A 19,415-nucleotide genomic window follows, 5' to 3' on the forward strand; every position below is an offset into this window, starting at 1 on the left:
TTGTTTTGTGGGCTATTTTCAGCCATAAAATGACACTGCTGTGTCTGATCCACTTGTACCAGCACAACACCCAATATATTTTACATTTGCAGCACAAAGACAATTGATTTGCTTATCCTGGATTACGGTAAGTCTTAATTTCTTTATTAATGTATCACTCAGTTAGGGGGTGTTCAGAGTTGTCTGTTTAGTTTGATCATAAAAAACCCTGGTGCGATTGCTCTATTAGTGCGGTCCCTCACTTGTGTGTACCACACTCCCTTATGAACTGTGGTACACACAAAATAAGCAGAAGGAGACTCTGTTGCAGTTCTCTTCAAGTGTCAATGCACCACAAACAAAAGTATCAGAAATGACCAAACATGGGACGTCATGTCACAAAATGTAAAAATATTTGTGCCAGGAGGGAAGAGAATGCAATTAAAAAAAAATAAAGCTCCAAAGACAGGCCTCCTAACGTCTTCTCTCTGTAGCAGACCCTCTTGGTTCATGCAGTGGAGAGATTTCTGGTTTGGATTTGACTCCTTTTATCCATTGTACCACCTCTTGCTGTGTTTCCAGTGGGTAAAAGCAGAGCTGCCACTCTTAAAGAATTACCCCCAGGTGATCACACACAAATCTGATAAGTGCATTAAGCCCAGCTGATGGCTCAAAAAGACTCGGCTCCCACAATAAAAGTCATACAAGCGTCGTATGTCACTTTTGCTTACTTTGGTTTGATTGTAAATGTGTCAGTGTGAACTTAAACCAAACAGGGTTAAAAAGTAACAATGTATTATCTTCTTGTTTGGTCTGGACCAAGGGAATTGAACTCTGAACACCCCCTCATTCCAAAGAAATACTGGTTAGCACATTGTTAAAGACATTTATTGCTGCATTACTTATTGCATTACTTATATGTAAAAGTGCCCTAGCTGCTAGCAGTATGACAACAAGGCAAGTGAGATAAAACTATACACATGTAATCAGGCTACCATTTCTCAGAATTATGTGTAGATTGTATTTTTCAGTTTAAAGCTTCACACAAAGCCATATTCATTTCTAAAAACAATTCGCCAGAACCTCGTCAGAACCACCCTGTTTTGTCTGAGCCTAATTTGTCAATCTTTGTGCTGTTCTGTTCAGGTACTAGAGGGAAAACCAATCTATGCAGATTGCTATGGAAACTTAGTCCCATTGACCAAGAGCGGTCAGCATCATCTCTTTAGCTTCTATGCCTTCAAAGAAAACAGACTCGCCCTATTTATTAAAGTGAGTTTTCTTATGTATATTAATTTGTTTTTTCTTCTGTAATTGTTCTATTTGTTGCAAAAGCAAGTACCATAGTAAACTGGAAACTTTGTTGTTATAACCGCAGTTGGTGATGGTATTAATGCAAGCTCCAATAACTCAAATAGAAGCTTATATTAAATGTTCATTTCTTTAATGGCTGCATGTTGATCTTATTGCAGATACGAGACAACACTCAGGAGCCCTGTGGTCGCTTGTCTTTCATGAAAGAACCGAGATCTTACAGGACCTTGGCCCATAATGCTATATGCAACTTAAATATTACTCTACCAACTTACTCAAAGGTAAGGCACCAGAACCCATCTTATTAAACACAAGTATCTGTTCACATTTGTTACGATATCTGTGATATGGTACACATGTAAATAAGCACTCATGAATCCATTTATGTCTCTGGAGTATTTGATGTCTTTTGCTTGTTTCTATAAATTTGTCCATGCATGCATTTTTATAACACGTTTTTCTGTCCAACACTTTACTCACGGTTTAATGTTTTGTGTATTGTTCTTCATATGCAGTTATTTCACTGTGATGATCACAGCAGAGGTGTTATCACACATATGAGCTATTCCCTTTGAGTGGATTTCCACCAGCAACATTCTAAAAAAAAATAATAATAAAAAAAATAAGAGGCTTCATATGTTTGCTCTCAAATCCCTGAGGCTGCTGGCAAATTGTGTTAATATTCTGCTTAATCTTGAGCATAATAAAAAAACAAAAAGAAATTCTGCTGCATTTTTGGAATTTTGGATTTTTTTTGTGTTAGTTTTTTCAGCTGCAAGTTTTATACTTTTCTTGGCTCTTATTTTACCTCATTAATTATTTTACCCAAGTATAAATACTTTTACTTTAGTATGATCTATCAACCTCTGTTTATCTGAGAGTGAATTACATGTTACCTTTGTCTTATATGGACCTGGGGAAAAAAAAAAACCTGTGTATACCGGTTATTTTATACCGGCTCATTTTTTGAGCTTTAGCAGCCATGTCAGCCCTCCACACACATCCCTTCTCCCTCCATGCCCCATTGGTTGGCTCAGGAAATCTGTTGCTATGGTAACTGCTTTGCCTGCTCTCTCTTTTCCCTTCTATCTGTCCTGTATCCCTCTGTCCCTCTTTCTCTCTATCTCTCTCTCCCTCTCTTTTACTGCTTCTTGCTCCTCAAAGGAATCAGATTCAGACCAAGATCCTGATGAGGAGGTAACTGTGGAGATATTTTCCTCTATTTTCTTAACATTGGTTCAGTTTGGATGTCCTATTTACACTGTATCAGCATTTTTCCCCATGCACATGTGGCATGGCTTGTCTCAGCCTGTCATGACTGGGCGATTCTCACATAGTATGCCGCAACAACTGTAATACTGGTTCAGGGAGTATTTAAAGAACTTAATTTTACAGTCTGTGAAAGAAAATAACGATCTCACACAAATAGATTTACTAGAAATCTGCCCCTGTCCATGTTGGTCAGTCTTGGGCAAATTTAATGCATGTCCTAAGACTGGGTCAAACACAGCAGGCTCCACTAGAGGTCAGCAGTTATTTGCTGCATGTACAGACCACTGGATCTACACGTAAAACACATAGCTGATGCACATTAACTGATTTTAATTTAATCAGATAAGATGTCTGGTGAAATTGTTTGAGCTATGACATTAAGAATGTAATTGCATCTGTTAAGACAGATGTTTTGACAGATGACATAAAACACTTCAAATATTATTGTTCTTATGTCTTTTTGAGAAGAAATCTAGAATAAAAATGACATTATCATCAAGTATTCAAAGCCAGATAAAACTGTGTTCAGGCCAGCCCTAGCTTCAACGTCTCCATACTTCAGAACTTTTATAGGGATGAGTCTGTTCAGCCAGTTATTTACAATTAATTCCAACTGTTTCACCTCCTTCTCTTTTCAGACTAGCCGAACACATGGGAAATGTAAGGCATTTATTTTTTTTTTCTTTTTGCTTTAATGTTTTTTATTTCATTACATAATAGTTTTTAACCCACTAATTTAAAGACTAACTGTGGAATGCCTGATGTAGTTTGGCATTCACTATCATCTGTAATGGTTAAAATGTGGTTATCATTTTTATATTATCTATTGCACTCATAAAAATACAACTACTTTAAAATACTACTACTTTAGGTTTCCAGTTTGAGCAGTATAAGCTGTGATTGAAGTGTCATTCCTCCTCCCCTGTCCAAAACCCTTGATACTGAAAAGTAGTGGTTACCTTAAGGCTAACTGCTATGCCCTTGTCATCACTTTTAAGACAGTATTAAGTTCTGTAGCCTTTTCTATGTTACTCCAGAGTAATGGTACATTCACATTGCCAAGTTGAACAAAGTGTTGTAAATCAAATTAATGAGACACCGATGTGTTGTTTTCAGACACATTTTCATATGTCATCCTGTACTGGATATATATCTGATTTGTCAAAATACTATTGCCTGGTTATAGAGGTGCATCACAATAAATTAGATTATCATCAAAAAGTTTTTTATTTCCGTTATTCAATTCAAAATGTGAAACTTATTATTTAGAGGCATTATAAACAGAGTGATCTATTTCAAGTGTTAAGTTCTTTTATTGTTGATGATTATGGCTTACAGTCAATGAAAACCCAAAAGTCAATATCTCAGAAAATTATAATATTATATAAGACCAATTCATTTATTCAGTGATTGTCTGCAACCACCCATCCAGTTCAGGGTTGTGGTGGGTCCGGAACCCACCTGGAATCACTGGGCGCAAGGTGGGAACACACCTTGGAGGGGGTGCCAGTCCTTCACAGGGCGACACATACCCTCACACACTCACACCTAGGGACACTTTTGAGTCGCCAATCCACCTACCAACATGTGTATTTGGACCATGGGAGGAAACCGGAGCACCCAGAGGAACCCCACTTGGACACGAGGAGAACACAAAAATCTCCTCACAGACAGTCACCTAGAGTGAGGCTGGAACCCACAACCTCAGTCTTAGGACATGTTGCTCACTGAGCATCAGCCCAGTCCTTTTTCTCCTTGGCCCAGGTGAGACACTTATGGCGTTGTCTCTGGGTCATGAGTGGCTTGACACTAGGACTCAGATGGTTGTGGACCATGTCCTGGATACATCTATGTGTGGTGGCTCTTGAAGCACTGACTCCAGCAGCTGTCCACTCTTTGTGAATCTCCCCCAAATTTTTGAATGGCCTTTTCTTGACAATACTTTTAAGGCTGTGGTTATCCCTGTTGCTTGTGCACTTTTTTTACCACATTTTTTCCTTCAACTCAACTTTCCATTAATATGTTTGGATGTAGCAGGTCAGCAGTCAGCAGTCTTCCCCATGATTGTGTAGACTACTGGACCAGAATAAGGGACCATTTTAAAGGCTTAGGAAACCTTTGCAGGTGTTTTGTTATTATTATTCTAATTTCCTAATGACTTTTGGATTTTCATTGGCTGTAAACCGTAATCATCAACATCAAAAGAAATAAACACTTGAAACAGATATATAGATATTATTGCATCTATATAATAAGTTTCACTTTTTGTATTTAATTACTGAAATAAATTAACTTTTTGATAATATTCTAATTTATTGTGATGCACCTGTATTGGTTGCATCTTATGAAAGTTGTTACTTCCAGATAGGGCAATGTTAGGCAGAAGATATCAACTTTGCCATATAGTGTCAATAACATTTTAGCATAATAAACTTATGACAGTGGTCAGATTGAAATTCATGTTTTTTATGTCACATGCACCATCATTCAGGGTTTATTTGGCAGCACCATGTATCAACAAGTGCTGTAAAATATGCATCTGATCTTTTTTCAACATTTATTTTGCTCTACTCATTAAAAGAAGAGAGCTGTTCATAAACAATTGTGTGTTAGTAGAGGTCATATAGCATAGCATGTAAGGAATGTCCTTAAGCAAGACATCTGGTGCTATGTTCACTCTGTAACATGAAAAAAATATTAAGTCTGCTGAATATCACAAATGTAAATAATCTTGTGGATTGTTAGTTGATTATTGTTCATTCACAGTTTGGGCAGAATGTTAATTTCATTAATGAGAGGTTTTCTCACATATATGAACATGAACCATTGATTTAGCAAAATCAGGTCTAAGCAAACAAACTGAATATAGTAAATGATGCTTGTAATGTGAATGTAGCCTAAAGCCTTAAAAGTGATACTGTCTTTGCATGAACACAGAGTAAGTTTCATTTGTACTGCGGTGATGCTTGTGTTTAATTTGTTATATTACAATGACTTCCCACCCTCCATTAAATGTTATAACAATCTGCAAAGCAAACTAGTTCACCACCCTCTGTTACTATTAATGATATTATGGTACTGCCAAAAGTTTGTAGACGTATGCTTGCACCTTTCAGCTAGCTCAAGGGTATTAGTAAGGAGGTTGTTCACCCTTTGCTGATGTAGCAGAATGGCTTTACACTAGATGTTGGAATGTCAATGAGAATAATTGACTGCATTCATTCACTAGAGCATTAGTGAAGTCTGAAACTGATGCTGGTTGACTAGCACTGGATCGTGAATAGCACCAGCAACCCAACTCACCCTGAAAATAATTCCCAATGCTGGAAGCTTAATATCACTCTAGCCAATGCCTGGCATTGGGCATGGTACCTGCTCCAGAGCATTGCACTTTATTTGTAATGCGTTTCTATGATGATAGTAACACAGTTGTACAATGCACTGTAGGGGGGGGGGGTGCACTGAAGGGTGCACTGTAAAGTAGCTGAATTTATGGATTTGTCTCGAAACATTTGAGCGCATACTTGTATTCATTGACACCATGACAAGAATGTCTAAATTTGTTTAATCTGGGCATTAAGTGTGGTTTACATTTGTAAAACCTCTATAAAATATTTGCATACATTTCAGCATAAATGTATGCAGTTTATATTATTAGTTATAATATAGTACTTATATTATGAGCTTGCTAGAAAAATAGTGTTTTGTTTCTAGACTCCTCCACTATTCAAAATTAGCATTTCATATTTGAAGAATGATTATCCCAATAAAGTACTGGATGGTGATTATAATTAAATAACAAAATATATAAGTAGTTACATATTACTACATGAAAGTATTTTTTAATAAATTAAACACTTACTGCCCAATAGCTTTTAATATTTCTATCATGAATGTGACAAATTTCACAAATGCTTACCATAAATGTTTGTTGCCATAAATGATTGTTATGGAGACCATCCCATTTTGTACGTTGTACATATTGTACATGCTTAATATGTATGTGTAATATTACGTACTAACTAGCTCTATCTTGTGGAGTAAACATAAGAAAATGGTTATCATCACACAATTTTTCATTTAATAATAAAAAAGGTGTTTACATGGCCTGGAATGAAAACATGTGACATTTAGCTTCCACCTGATGTGCATGTTAATAACACCCTAAACTTTGCATGGAAATAACTTTGCTTACATAGTGTGTGCTTGTGTGTGTATGTACGACTGCTGTTTTGTGTTTGTCTAAAGTATGGTTTTTCCACTTCTTAATTAGTACTGTTCATTTTTGTTGCCCATTGTTAATATTTATTACATTTTATTATTATCAATATTTTTAATCATCTAAAACTATTTTGACCCCACCATATAAGTTTATTTATCAGGGATGGATCATATTTTTTAAAACGACCTTGCATTTCTCACTGATGACATAACGTTCTCATCATTTGTATTATTTTATTCATGGAAATCAAAACCGTTTCACTGGCTTTCTTTTGGAAACCAAAAATGCTTTTGTATACATTGTTTATTTCTCTTTTTTTCTCTCTCTCTTTCTCATTCCCTTTTGTGTAGACATGAGTTTTAAATATTGAGCAATATTGAACAGTCTTGTCTGTCTGTGTTGCTCCTCCACAGTATGTGAAACTGTTATTTATTTTATTTGTTTATTGTTATTTATTTGTTTGTTTTTTCTTTTTAATGATCCAATTAAATAGTCATTTCAGCTTGATTTGTCCTTTATTTTTGTCTCACATGTGTGAATGTGCTGTTGTACAGACTGTGGATAAGCAAGTTATTTCCTGCTTATTTCCCTAGCAATTTTAAATTTGGTTAGTGTTTGCTTTGCAGTTATTGTTTCATTATTCCTCTAGGTCTTTTACCCATCCCCTATATATCACCTCTCCCTTCCCTCTGTCAATCCTGTGCTGATCCTTGAAACTTTGTGCTGTTCCTATCCTGATGTCATTTTCAAATCTCTGTTCCCTTTAATTTAAATTTTGGTTAATTTGCTCCTTAAATGTCTTCTTCCAAAATGGAAGATGATGAAGATACTGAAACTTCTACAGAGACATCCATCCTGAAAACCCACTTGATTCGAGAGTCTCCTGCCCTTGCAAGTCCAGATTTACTATCTGAAGTATCAGAGATGAAACAAGACCTGATCAAAATGAGTGCCATTCTGACCACTGATCCCTCTGAGAAGTCGGGCCCTATGCCAAGTGGTGATCTAGAAAAAGGGGTGGAGGAGGTGTCAGGGGAGCCTTTTGAAATAATGGAAAAGGTCAAAGAAGATTTGGAGAAAGTTAGTGAGATTCTAAGAAGCGGAACATACGAGGATGAGGTTGTTGAATCAGCAAAAACACAAAGCCGTCCATACAGTAAGGATGAGGAGTGGGTTCTTCTCTCAGACTCTGAAATTGAGGAGGCTAAAATGATGGCAGCATTTGAGACCCAGGAACCACTCCTTAAAGACATTCGAGGCAGCCGAGGAGCACAGAGACAAAAAGGTGCCAAGGAAGACTGTAAGGAGTACCTTTTGGATGTACCCGAGACATCGGGAGCTGCATCACAGGAGACTGCAGTGCAGGAAAAGTTCACTGAAGTTGTTCTGCGCAAAGGTGGCAAAAAAATTGTACCCACTGTACTCAAAGATAATAAAGCACATGGGACAGAAGTGAAAAAGCCTGTTAGAAGAAAAGGGCCTCAAGTACATGCTGATGAGTCCCACATACCCCGCTCAAAAGCAGGCTCTGTCAGTGAGAGCAAAGGAAAGCCACAATGTGAAGGTACTCTCCTAAGTACCCCATCAAACCAAAAAAAATCACCCGTGTCACCAGTAGTAGAGGAAACACCTATTGGTTCAATTAAAGACAAAGTAAAGGCCCTTCAAAAGAAGGTGGAAGAAGAACAAAAGGGCCAAAAGCAGACGAGCAGCAAATTGTCAGCTGGGTCTTCAGAAAGAAAATCTCCTGTCATCAAAGACCAAAAATTATCAGGCCTCAAAAAAACACAAACTCCTGTCAAGTCCCCCAAACATGAGTCAGAGAGACTAGAAGAGACTATGTCAGTGAAAGAACTTATGAAAGCTTTTCAGACAGGACAAGACCCTTCAAAACGAAAGTCTGGACTCTTTGAACACAAAGCAAATTCTGGACCAAAGGAGACACCAACAGTTCAAATAAAAGAAACTCAGTCCACAAAGTCCTTATCTGTAACGCCATCACTTGGGCAAGAAGTGTCACTTGATACTGTGGAGCCACAGAAAGAAAAAGAACTTCCAATTAGTCCAGAGATAAGACATTCCAAAGACTTTAGTGCAGATATACAAGCAGAACTTGAAGACAATGTTCAATATCAGCAGTTTAAAAAGTCAGACATGAAGAAGGATAAAGGTAGTGTTTCTGAATTAGTCTCAGCAGAATCAACAGTTCAGTCATGTATGACTTCTGATGTTTCTCAAAATCTGTCTACATACAAAGCGTCTCAAACTGTTTGTGGGCTTGAGACTAGTGTGCTTGATGACAGCTCTGACAGCCTCAAACATGAGGGGCTGGCTGATTCACCTTCTGCCAGTGCAGGTGAAGGAGAAGTCCATGTAAGCTCAGAGGAGAGTTATAAACATGAAGGCATGGCAGAGACTCCAGAAACAAGCCCCGAAAGCCTCTCATCACCAAAGCAGACAGGTCAATCTCTACTTGAAAAGATGTCAAAAGTTGCAACAGTTAGTGCCAAGACCAAGAGCAGCCACCTACCTGACTCCTCTTCTACCGCTGCAGATATATCTGAAAAGCAATCAGCTTCAGCACGTCTTCGGCCATCATCTGTGAAAAAAGCAGAAGATCCCTCAAAAAGTGAGTGTGTGAGTGCACCTCGGGGCAAAAGTGTTAAATTTGGTGATGAAAAAGCCCCTGTTGACACTGCTTTGGCATCTACCAAGCCAGCTAAAACACGGAAATTAACCAAAATGGGTTCTGAAACACTAGAGAGTTTTTTAAGTGATGAAGAATCCACTGATGGCCAACCAGTATCAACCTCTGCTGACTCTGTGGCCTCAGGAGCAGACAAACAGGTTCATAGTGATTTGGTTCTGCATCTTAGACGTCACGATTCAGAGACCATTAGTCCAGTAGCTGATGACTCTATAACCATTAGCCACAAGGACTCTTTAGAAGGTAGTCCCCTTATGGAAGACAACTCCTCCCATAAAACCCCAGACTCAATTGAGCCTAGCCCCACTAAGGAATCCCCATGCTGTGACTCTCTAGAAAGCAGCCCCATAGAGCAGAAAACCATCTTGGCATTTCCTCCTACAGTAGACCACCCCAGTGTGACTGCAGGGCACCTGACATCCTCCAAAGTTCCAGAGTTCCCCCCAGAAAATTTGCGTAGTAGGCTCCTCAGAGACCAGGAGGGTAGTGCCGACGATGACAGTTGTGAGCAGACGTCTCAGCTGACAAGTTCGGGTAAGAGTCCTCTTTCCCCTGACACCCCAAGTTCTGAAGAGGTAAGTTATGAGGTCAATCCTAAAACCCCAGATCTTATGGTCCTGTCCATGTCCCTAAAGCCACCTGTCATACCTGAGGATGCAGAGGAAGATGAGTCACAGTGTGGCATGACTCCAAGGAAAATCACCCCAGAGGAAGAGATGTTTAAAATGGCTGCCAAAATAAAAACATTTGATGAAATGGAACAAGATGCAAAAGGCAGGAAGGACTCTAAAAAAGATATATGGTCCTCTCAGATCATGAATGGGTCTGAAGAAGGACATGAAAGCAGCAAACTGATTGGGCTTGCATCTAAAGGTGAAACATCCTCAGTGGATGAATCCAAACAAGGGTCAGAGGTAACACAATCTGTAGAAACTACTATTAAAGTACAACCTCCCTCTCCTTTTCCAGCAGGTATGCATGAGAGCCCTCAAACATCTGAGGACATTCATCAAACCACGGCCTACACCGCAGCACCAACTGATGAATCAGCAATGGAGGGACCTCAGTCTGTCTCAGAAAAGAATATCACAAAACCCCTTCAGGTTGCTCAGGAGCATAAAGAAGGGTCATTTAGTACTAAAGAGTCAGGACTGACCCCCAAGTCAGCATCCAGCAATGTGTCAAATATAACAGATGAGCAAAAAGAGGAAAGTCTTAGAAAGTTTAGGGAAAGCAAAGATGATGACAGGTTTGGAAAACATGCATCATCAGGTTACCAGCAAGTTGAGAGCAAATCACATAGTTCAACAGAATGTAATATTACAGATGAGGTTAAAGGGGATCACATGAGGCATGCAGAGGCATCTGGTATAGATTTAGGTAAGGAATGCTTAATGACTGGAACAGATTCTGTTCCTATTATTATTGGGCAAGCAAGGGACACGTTTAAACCAGAAATATGTATTTATGATGACACTGAAGAGGATGATGAAGATGATGATCTTCCAAAAACCAAATCTAGAGGAGTAACAGCAAGAGCAGAAGCAGACAGCTGGAGTGCTATGCGGGAAGATGATGATGCATTTGCTGCAAGAGTCAGAGAAGAGGAACAAAAGATTTTGGGCCTAATGGTAGATCGTCAATCCCAAGGAGCAACTCCAGACACCACACCTGGAAGAACACCCACTGAGGAAGGCACACCAACAAGTGAACAAAACCCTTTTCTGTTCCAAGAGGGTAAACTATTTGAAATGACTAGAAGTGGAGCAATTGACATGACCAAAAGAGGTTATGAAGAGGAGGGTTTTGCTTTCTTTCAAATAGGAGAGCAACCAATTGAAGAGGCGGTTGCAGAGGATATTAGGGACGAAGCTAGTCATGACTTCACTGGTGCAGAGAAAGAGGTGGGCCTAAACTTGACATTGCAAATTAAACTAGATGAGGCTGACCAGTCTTCTAAAGAGACTGCAGATGTAGCAGTCCATTTCCTTCCTGAGGATGATCAGTTGAGCACATCAGCTAAATCAGATGCCTCAAAGTCTAGAATCCCTATCAAAATGGGAGTTTCTGCCTCAGCCAAAAGCACAAAGAAAAGCCAAGTGACAACTGAAGTGTCAGAAATGAAAAGAGACATATCTGAAGATATTCCTTCAGGGACTGAAGTGCCTGGTTCTCCAGACACTGTCATAACAGATGTTCAGACAGCAGTGTCGACAGTTACTAGATCTGTTTATTCCCAACAGGACCAAGAGTCCTCAGATTCTTCACCAGAGGATCAGCAGTCAATAAGAGAACTACCCAGTTCCCCTGAAATAACTTCCCCAATGTCTGATGGGATAAAAAAGTCAAAAACCAAGTCTGTCTCTAAAAGTCATACTACATCTACTCAGAAAATATCTTCCTCCTCTAAGGAGGAGGAAAAACCAAAATCCAGAATCCCTGTAAAAGCTACTTCCCCCAAATCCGAGACAGCACAAGACCTGTCTGTGAAGCGGGCTGAATCTCTTAAGGACAAAAAGTCCAAGTTGCCTGTAAAACCTGAAACAAGGAGAAAATCTGAGACAGACACAGGTCCCTCTGCAAGCTCCAGAGTGTCAAGGCCTATCAAAGCCAAGAGCTACTGTGAAAGTGATACTGCAAAGAAACCAGCTAAGAAGGACCAGGGTCATCCAGCAAGTTCTGAGTTGTCCAGCAAATCTAAGACTTTACCATCGAGGCTACCTGTCAGGGGAAAACCTGGTCAACCCAGCACCTCCACACCTGGAAAAAAAGAGCAGCACCCAGAGAAACAAAAGCAGGCTATTGATTTCTCTGAGGAGATTAGTGATGAGGCAGCTAAGCTAGTAGAGAGGTTGGCTCAAGCAGAGAAAGAAAAAGAGGAGGCAGCTGCCATGTCGGATGATGAAAGCAGCACCGTAGATGTCTCAGTAATAGAGAGTGAGTCTTTCCCTGACATGCAGATGCCTCTTCCTGAGGACCCATTGGTCATTAGGCCTCGGTGGGACGACCCTGTTGAGACGCAGATGGAGAGAATCCCTGCCGATAAAGGCCAAGTCCGAAGTCAAGGTATCCCCCATCACAAGGGGCCCATTCTCTCTCTCTCATCTGCCTCAGCACATTAGCGATGAAGGTGCTGCCTCTCTGTCTTGTAGCTAAAGCTTCAACTCTTTGTGGTGCTTCTGTGATGTTTGAACTGTGTTTGTGCCTGTCTCCTTTCCTTCTATGTGTCATAGTATTGTTAAGACTGATTCAGAGTCTAGTTGTATTATAATGTAAAGCTGCAAAGCATGCTGCAATGCTGCAATTACTGCTGACATCTGAACAGCCATTATGAATGCTGCAACATCATTCCATAAATTTACTAGCCAGCTATAAATATTATTTCCTTGGCATTTGCTGTATTTCATTACTTAGGAAATAATAAGTTACAGTTCTGTATTATTTATGTTTTTAAGGGAATGTGACTGAATGGGACTTTACATTAGTGAACTTAAAATGTAATTAAATGCCTGTGCCAAAAGTCAGAGACCATCTTTAATTTTTGTTGCAAAGTAAGCTTTGTCAAAATGGCCATGAGGTCAAGTTATTTCTTTTTCATCATAAGGTAAATTGAACTGAAAATGACACAGGTCTATATATTCTTTCAAGTAATTTATCCCCAAATATATCCTGGACTCCGAAGTCCAGTTTTAAAAGTTTTTTTGTACTGGTCATAAATTAGTAAAGTAATTCATGTAAATGAATTCAGTAATTCATAAAGTAATAGTAAAGTAATTAGTACAAGTAATTCAAAGTCGTTTGGTGATTTTGAGATTTGGGTTCTGGGGTGGTCAGTCTGTTTCTCTGAGTACACAGGAGCATCTTTTTTCTTTTTTCTGTATTTGTCTTATTAACAGCTTTTTGACAGAGAACATCATTTTATACTTTATCTTCCTTCTCACTGAAAGGCTAGAAAACAATCACCTGTGGATTTTTTTTTATTGTGAAGCAATAGTGGACTTTCATAATCTTCTGTTAAAAATTGTAATGTGTATGCTAAAGTGACAGTGCTGGTTGTTAAAAGTCCAGTTTTCTCAATATCTTTTAATCATATTTTGAACTTTGGTTTTGGACGCTTCTGTAGTATAAAGTATTTTATTTTAATGCACCCCTTCTATATACGATTGTATATATGAACTCATCAAAGTTTTCCATGATTTTATGGCCATTTTACCTGGAACTTAAATAACCAAAGAGTGGTATCTGACTTTTCCACTGTATTGAGGCTAATGTATAAAGTAGCCTTAGGTAAATTCCAGGCAAATATCTGATTAGAGTTCATGCCTAAATCAAAGCTTTTAAAGAAATAACAAAATTCTAAATCAAGAGAAAGCCAGTGATTTATTTTCAGTATGAAATCTCTGTGAATATGATCTATTCCCTTCAGTGATTGCTTCTACCCAACTTTTTAAGAGCTGTTTCAAATATGTATTTTATAAGATGTTGTTTTGGTGGTGTTTTCTTATGTGTTTTGATGGAATTTACAGTGGATCCACAAGATGAAGCTGACAGAAAGGAGGGACGATTAGCTGTTATAGCTGACCACCTTGGGTTTAGCTGGACAGGTAAAAGAATTTTCTGTTGACTGGAGATGCAAAGTAGACAGGGATTTATTTGATATGTTACCTTCTTTCTCTTACATCACAAAATCTGCTAAAAAGTAATGTAATTTATATCAGTTTAAATGCCCTATCAGATTATAAGGTTTTACTACTTTAAGAGATGATGTAAGCAGTAACAACAGTTGGCAATCATGTGTTAATAGATACTTTATTTTATTTATTACTAAATTTACTTTAATGTGGCAGCAATATTTTTAATTTCATGTTATTGTGTTGTATTTTTATTGTCTATTTTTAATAGCAAGCATTTAATTGTCTCATCTTTTCATCTAGAACTGGCTCGTGAACTTGAATTTGGTGAAGAACAAATCAATCAGATAAGAATTGAAAATCCAAACTCACTTCAGGACCAAAGCCATGCCCTCATACGACTATGGAGAGAAAAAGAGGCGATAAATGCTACCGGTATTAATGGTTTAATTTTTTATTTATAACAAAGGAAGGAATTAAATAAATTAAATACATAAAGTATTAAACAGATTAGCCCCTGGTGCTCTGTATTAGCCTATCTGTTTAACATAATAAAAAATAGTGTAATTTGCTTAATATAAGAGCATCTGCTACATGCCATAAATGAAAATGAATGATGAATCACACACTATTGACAAACAGTTGAGCATATTGAATCTGCATTGGTGGTCAGCTTTGAGAAAGATAAGAAATATATAATAAGTGCATTGTTGGCTTTACTTAGCAGTTGTTCTTACTAGTGTGTATAAGGCTGACCAGAATAATGGGAGGATGATCCAGAGCATTGATTCACTCAGTGAACAAAAAGGAGTACGTTGTTATGCAGGGCATTGTGTAGCAGTTACAAAATGGCTTGGATTGTTGTGATTATTTCTGGGTTCAAAATTATATGTTCTTTATGCTTTTCAAAAGCTTGAGTTGGTAAGTGATTAACAATTAAACAAAAAAATATTGTATTTAATATTGTATGTGTGAAATATTTTCACAGAGGGCAATCTGATTGCAAAGCTCACAAAGATTAATCGTATGGACATTGTACATCTCATCGAAACAAGGATCGTTCAGTCCACTCAGGACCAGTCATCACATACCTATGCAGAAATAGAGCAGACCATATCACTGGATCACAGTGAAGGTAATCGTAATACACTCTTAAGCTGTTGTGAAAACCATGTAAAGAAATCTTTGAAACCCTGGTTATCCCTATATTTTAACAATGACCAATATTCCCCAGTAGCCCTCAGCTTGACATGAGGAACTGTTAATTGTGTTCAAGCCCTGCCTTTTTTTTGCTAGCTAAATTACAAGAGCCTTATCTCATATTCAGGTTTCTCTGCCCTTCATGAGGACATGGACAGCCCTAGGCCAGGCAGGCACACAGAAATCACTCAAGGAAGGCCTAAATCGGGGCAGCAACCTCCTGTAGTGTCGGTGGAGGATCTCTCTTCCAGTATGTCTTCCCTCAACGACATGCAGAAAGAGAAGCTACAGACAGACAAAGAAAGGACAAGTCAAGAGTAAGTCACATGAGAAACTTCATTAATTTCCAGCAATGTAATTGATGCGCTTGAAACTTATCCATGTTTAAATCTGGATTTATTTGCCAGGGTTTTTGAAGCCTCGACTCAGTCTCATTTTGAGATGATTGGTCTGAAGCAGCAGTTCCCAGGGACTGTTAAACAAGTAAGTCCCTTATTCACCCTGTACAAAACTGTACCTTGGAGGCTTCAGTCTCAGATATGTGGCCCGGTATACAAAGACAGAGTTCTTCCTGGACAGAAATCAGGCGACCCTTCACAGCAGTTTAATCCCTTTGATGATGAAGCTGTCCATGAATTAGGAGCAGCAGGGGGTCAGTCTGTGCATTTCCCAGTTAAACAGGGTATTGAAGATTATTTTCAGCCCACGCAATCAACGAGGGACCCTAGACCAAGCCAGAAGTTAATATCTGTGACAGATTTTGGATACACCTTGCTTGAATTTGAGAATACGGAAGAAGATTTTAGTGAACTCTCTGTGGAGCTCCGACAAGCACCCAAGGATTATGTTTCCACTTTTACTTGTCCTACATCACTTACATTCTCTCAGCCATCAAATGCAATGCTTTCTGAAAAAATATTTACACAATCTTTGCCACTAATGGAAAGGGCAGTGTGTTTGACAGATACATCAGGAGAGAAACCTGAATCAAGCATACAAAGCCCAGGTGAGGAGTACATACGGCGCCATGTTGAGGAGATTTCTGATAAGTTCTACAAAACCCTTTTTGGTAAAAATTATATTTCTGCGAAGTCTATGAACTTAGAATCATCTGACCATGAGGATTTTATTGGGAATAAAGTAGATGGGTCCATTCAAACCAAACCTGTTTCTGCAGAAGAGAGCTCAAGCTCATCAAAAGTCACTGATATTAATCAAGTTGCTCTTGAACCACCAGATTTGATGTGTAAGCTAAATCCCATATCTGTAATGCCATCTTCAGAGGCTGTTGACACAAACTTTCCAGTCAAGGAGCAAGTGCAAAACATTGTGCAGGCAGTTCATACTCCAAAATCAAAAGAGCCGTCCTTAGGGCATGAGTCTGATGTTGCAGTAAACAATGTCCTTTTTACACATACTCAGATGTCACTTGACTCAGCATCTGGGCGAATACAGAATGTATTATCAGATCCAGTAATGACAGAATGTTTTAATGCTAATGAAGATCAAGTCAAAGAAAAAATAACTATGAAAACACAAACCCATTACCCCCAAACTATACACCATAGCACTACATCCACACCATCAGATGGTACACTCTCTTTTATGACAGATGACTTCTCAAAAATGTATGCTAGATCATCCCCAGAGTCTGGATCTGAGTATCAAACTGAACTTGAGTTATTTTTATATGATGAAATGCGATCTTTATCACCTGAATCTTCTGTCTTGGTGCCTGTAGACTCACCAATATCATTTGAATACCGTTATAAATCAGATTCACTTGACTCATGCGTGTTAATGCCTGAAATAAGAGCAAGTTCTCCAGAATCAGTGGCATCAGGTATTAATCAAAGGCTACTGTCTCCTGACTCCCCTTTACCTGATTTCAGACCACTTTCACCTCTACCACCAGTATGTGAGCATGAAACACCTGAAATCCCAGTGTTTGTTGAAGAGTGTAGGGCTTCATTTGAGCCTAATGAATTATACTCATTTGTATATATACCTGATACTCACATCGTATCACAGACCTCTTATTTGAAAGTTGTTGATGAAATTGATAGACCAGTTTCACCAGGATCATTCATTTACTGTAGATCAATTACACCTGATTCAAATGTATTCGAATCTTGCGAGTCTTTTAATTATGAAAGCATAGACAGAGACATATCCCCTGAGAAGGGCTTGAAGTATGGTAATTGGAATCCTGATGATATCTTGATTGACAGACCGTCGTCCCCTGAATCAACAACATCTTTAAATGAATATACAGTGCTTTCGTTAGATTCACCAATACCAAGTTTTACACCAGATGTGTGTGACTTTTTAGGAGAAGTAAAAGAATGTTCTTTGTCTCCGTCTGAGCTTTCAGATGCCGATCATGAGTGTTCATTAGAATGGTTGTTTGAAGCTCGAGCATCATCACCTGAATCAGCAGGGTCAGTGGATGAATGGAAGTGCCTTTCTCGTGATTCACCCAGCTTCGCTCAAAACATATGTGAATTGGCCATGCCTATCAAAGAATGTACATTCATGTCACCTGAGACTGGACTTTCAGATACAGAATGTGATCTTATTTTACCAGAAATGTCACAACTCGAGTGCCAACCCTTATCACCTGAATCACTATCTTTTGTTAATGAGCACAGGCCTCCTTTACCTGAATCCCCAGTTGCTGGCTTTACTTTAACATCATGTGAACTTTCTGTAGTAGGATACGGGTCAGAATCACCTGAATCAGGTCTTCCAGACAGAGAGGTTAGACTTATGTCACCCTCATCATTCTCGTGTGATACTAAAACAGCAATTACATTGTCGACACCTCCACATTCATCACCGATATATATTCCTGCAAATAAACAGGGCTCTCCTTCTGATGAGAACAATGTACATTTACCAAAAACACCAGAATCAGTATTTTTTGTCTCACCACCCATAACAACTACCCCTTCAGAGCAATCAACAGAACCACGAGACACAGCTGAGTACAGGCATGTCTTTAAAGCTGTTCTAAATAATTTTATGAGTAAAGTATATGATCCCCAGTATAAAGGTGAAACCTTCTGGCCTAAACTATGTGGTTTTAAGCATAGTCAGCATTTACCAAAAATGACATCAACCTCTGTTGTTGAACAAGGTCCTCTTTGGTTCTCACGTTCTACACAAGAGTTAGAATCTGCACAAACAGAACTGTATTTTTCAGAACCACTGCCGGATAGAGATGAACAGGAATGCCTTCAGGTAGAGCACTATTTTGATAATAGGGCAGAGGATTCTAAATCTGTGAGCCCTCCCCTGTCCCCTGAGTCAGTGAATGAATATAGAGCTATGTTTCCTGTGTCAGTGATGTTTCTGGAACACCTCAGGACATCCTCTCCAGAATCAGCAGCATCAGTGAATGAGCTAAGGCCATTATCCCCAGACTCACCAATACCTCAATATATAAGCATGTGTTTAGAACCAGACGTATCAATCACAGACAACAGATCTTTAACACCAGAATCCCTCACATCAGAAGATGACTATGATATGTTTGTTGATCAGTTGACAGTGACTGACTGTAGACCTCCATCACCCCAATCAATAGCATCTGGATATAGCAGATCATTATCTCCAGACTCACCGATTCCAGAATTCCAGGCAGTTTTAGCAGAGAGTGCATTGCCAATGTCAGGGTTCAGATCATGTTCCCCTGAATCAGTGTGTTCAGAATTTACAGAATATGAATATTGTATTGGAGATTTATTCACTACTGAGCAGAGGCCTGAGTCACCAGATCCACTTGTGTTAGAAGTTGAAGACAGACCTCTTTCCCCAGACTCTCTCCCTGAATACAGGCCCATGTCACCTGAGTCTATGAGTCTGTTTCCAGAGATCAGAGGAGCTTCTCCAAATTCAGATAGTGATAGTAGACCATTGTCTCCAGATTCCCCAGTGCCACAGTACCCAATTTTATTGACTGAGTTGATGCCCATAATTGGACACAGATCATCTTCTCTTGAATCTCTAGCATCAGATACAGATTATGATTTTAACGTGTTCACAGATATAGCTTCTAGTCTTAGACTTTCGTCACCTGATTCAGTAG

At 38.9% G+C, this 19,415-nt stretch overlaps 1 protein-coding gene across 12 annotated transcripts in view; it reads left to right on the forward strand.

The window, feature by feature from the left end:
- Window positions 1-19,415, forward strand: part of ank2b (ankyrin 2b, neuronal) — a 134,737-nt gene that overhangs the window by 99,663 nt on the left and 15,659 nt on the right. For 9 of the 12 annotated variants that reach the window (XM_066680547.1, XM_066680544.1, XM_066680550.1 and 6 more), the window contains 10 exons: window positions 1,126-1,251; window positions 1,452-1,574; window positions 2,458-2,490; window positions 3,204-3,225; window positions 7,605-12,560; window positions 14,021-14,098; window positions 14,429-14,560; window positions 15,114-15,260; window positions 15,453-15,642; window positions 15,733-15,808. In XM_066680547.1, the coding sequence (XP_066536644.1) occupies window positions 1,126-1,251; window positions 1,452-1,574; window positions 2,458-2,490; window positions 3,204-3,225; window positions 7,605-12,560; window positions 14,021-14,098; window positions 14,429-14,560; window positions 15,114-15,260; window positions 15,453-15,642; window positions 15,733-15,808 (5,883 nt within the window). The remainder of the gene's footprint in view (window positions 1-1,125; window positions 1,252-1,451; window positions 1,575-2,457; window positions 2,491-3,203; window positions 3,226-7,604; window positions 12,561-14,020; window positions 14,099-14,428; window positions 14,561-15,113; window positions 15,261-15,452; window positions 15,643-15,732; window positions 15,809-19,415) is intronic. The other 3 variants (XM_066680554.1, XM_066680555.1, XM_066680556.1) reach the window with 3 other exon arrangements.

Source organism: Hoplias malabaricus, chromosome 9 (assembly GCF_029633855.1).
Source record: "Hoplias malabaricus isolate fHopMal1 chromosome 9, fHopMal1.hap1, whole genome shotgun sequence".
Lineage (NCBI taxonomy): Eukaryota > Metazoa > Chordata > Actinopteri > Characiformes > Erythrinidae > Hoplias > Hoplias malabaricus.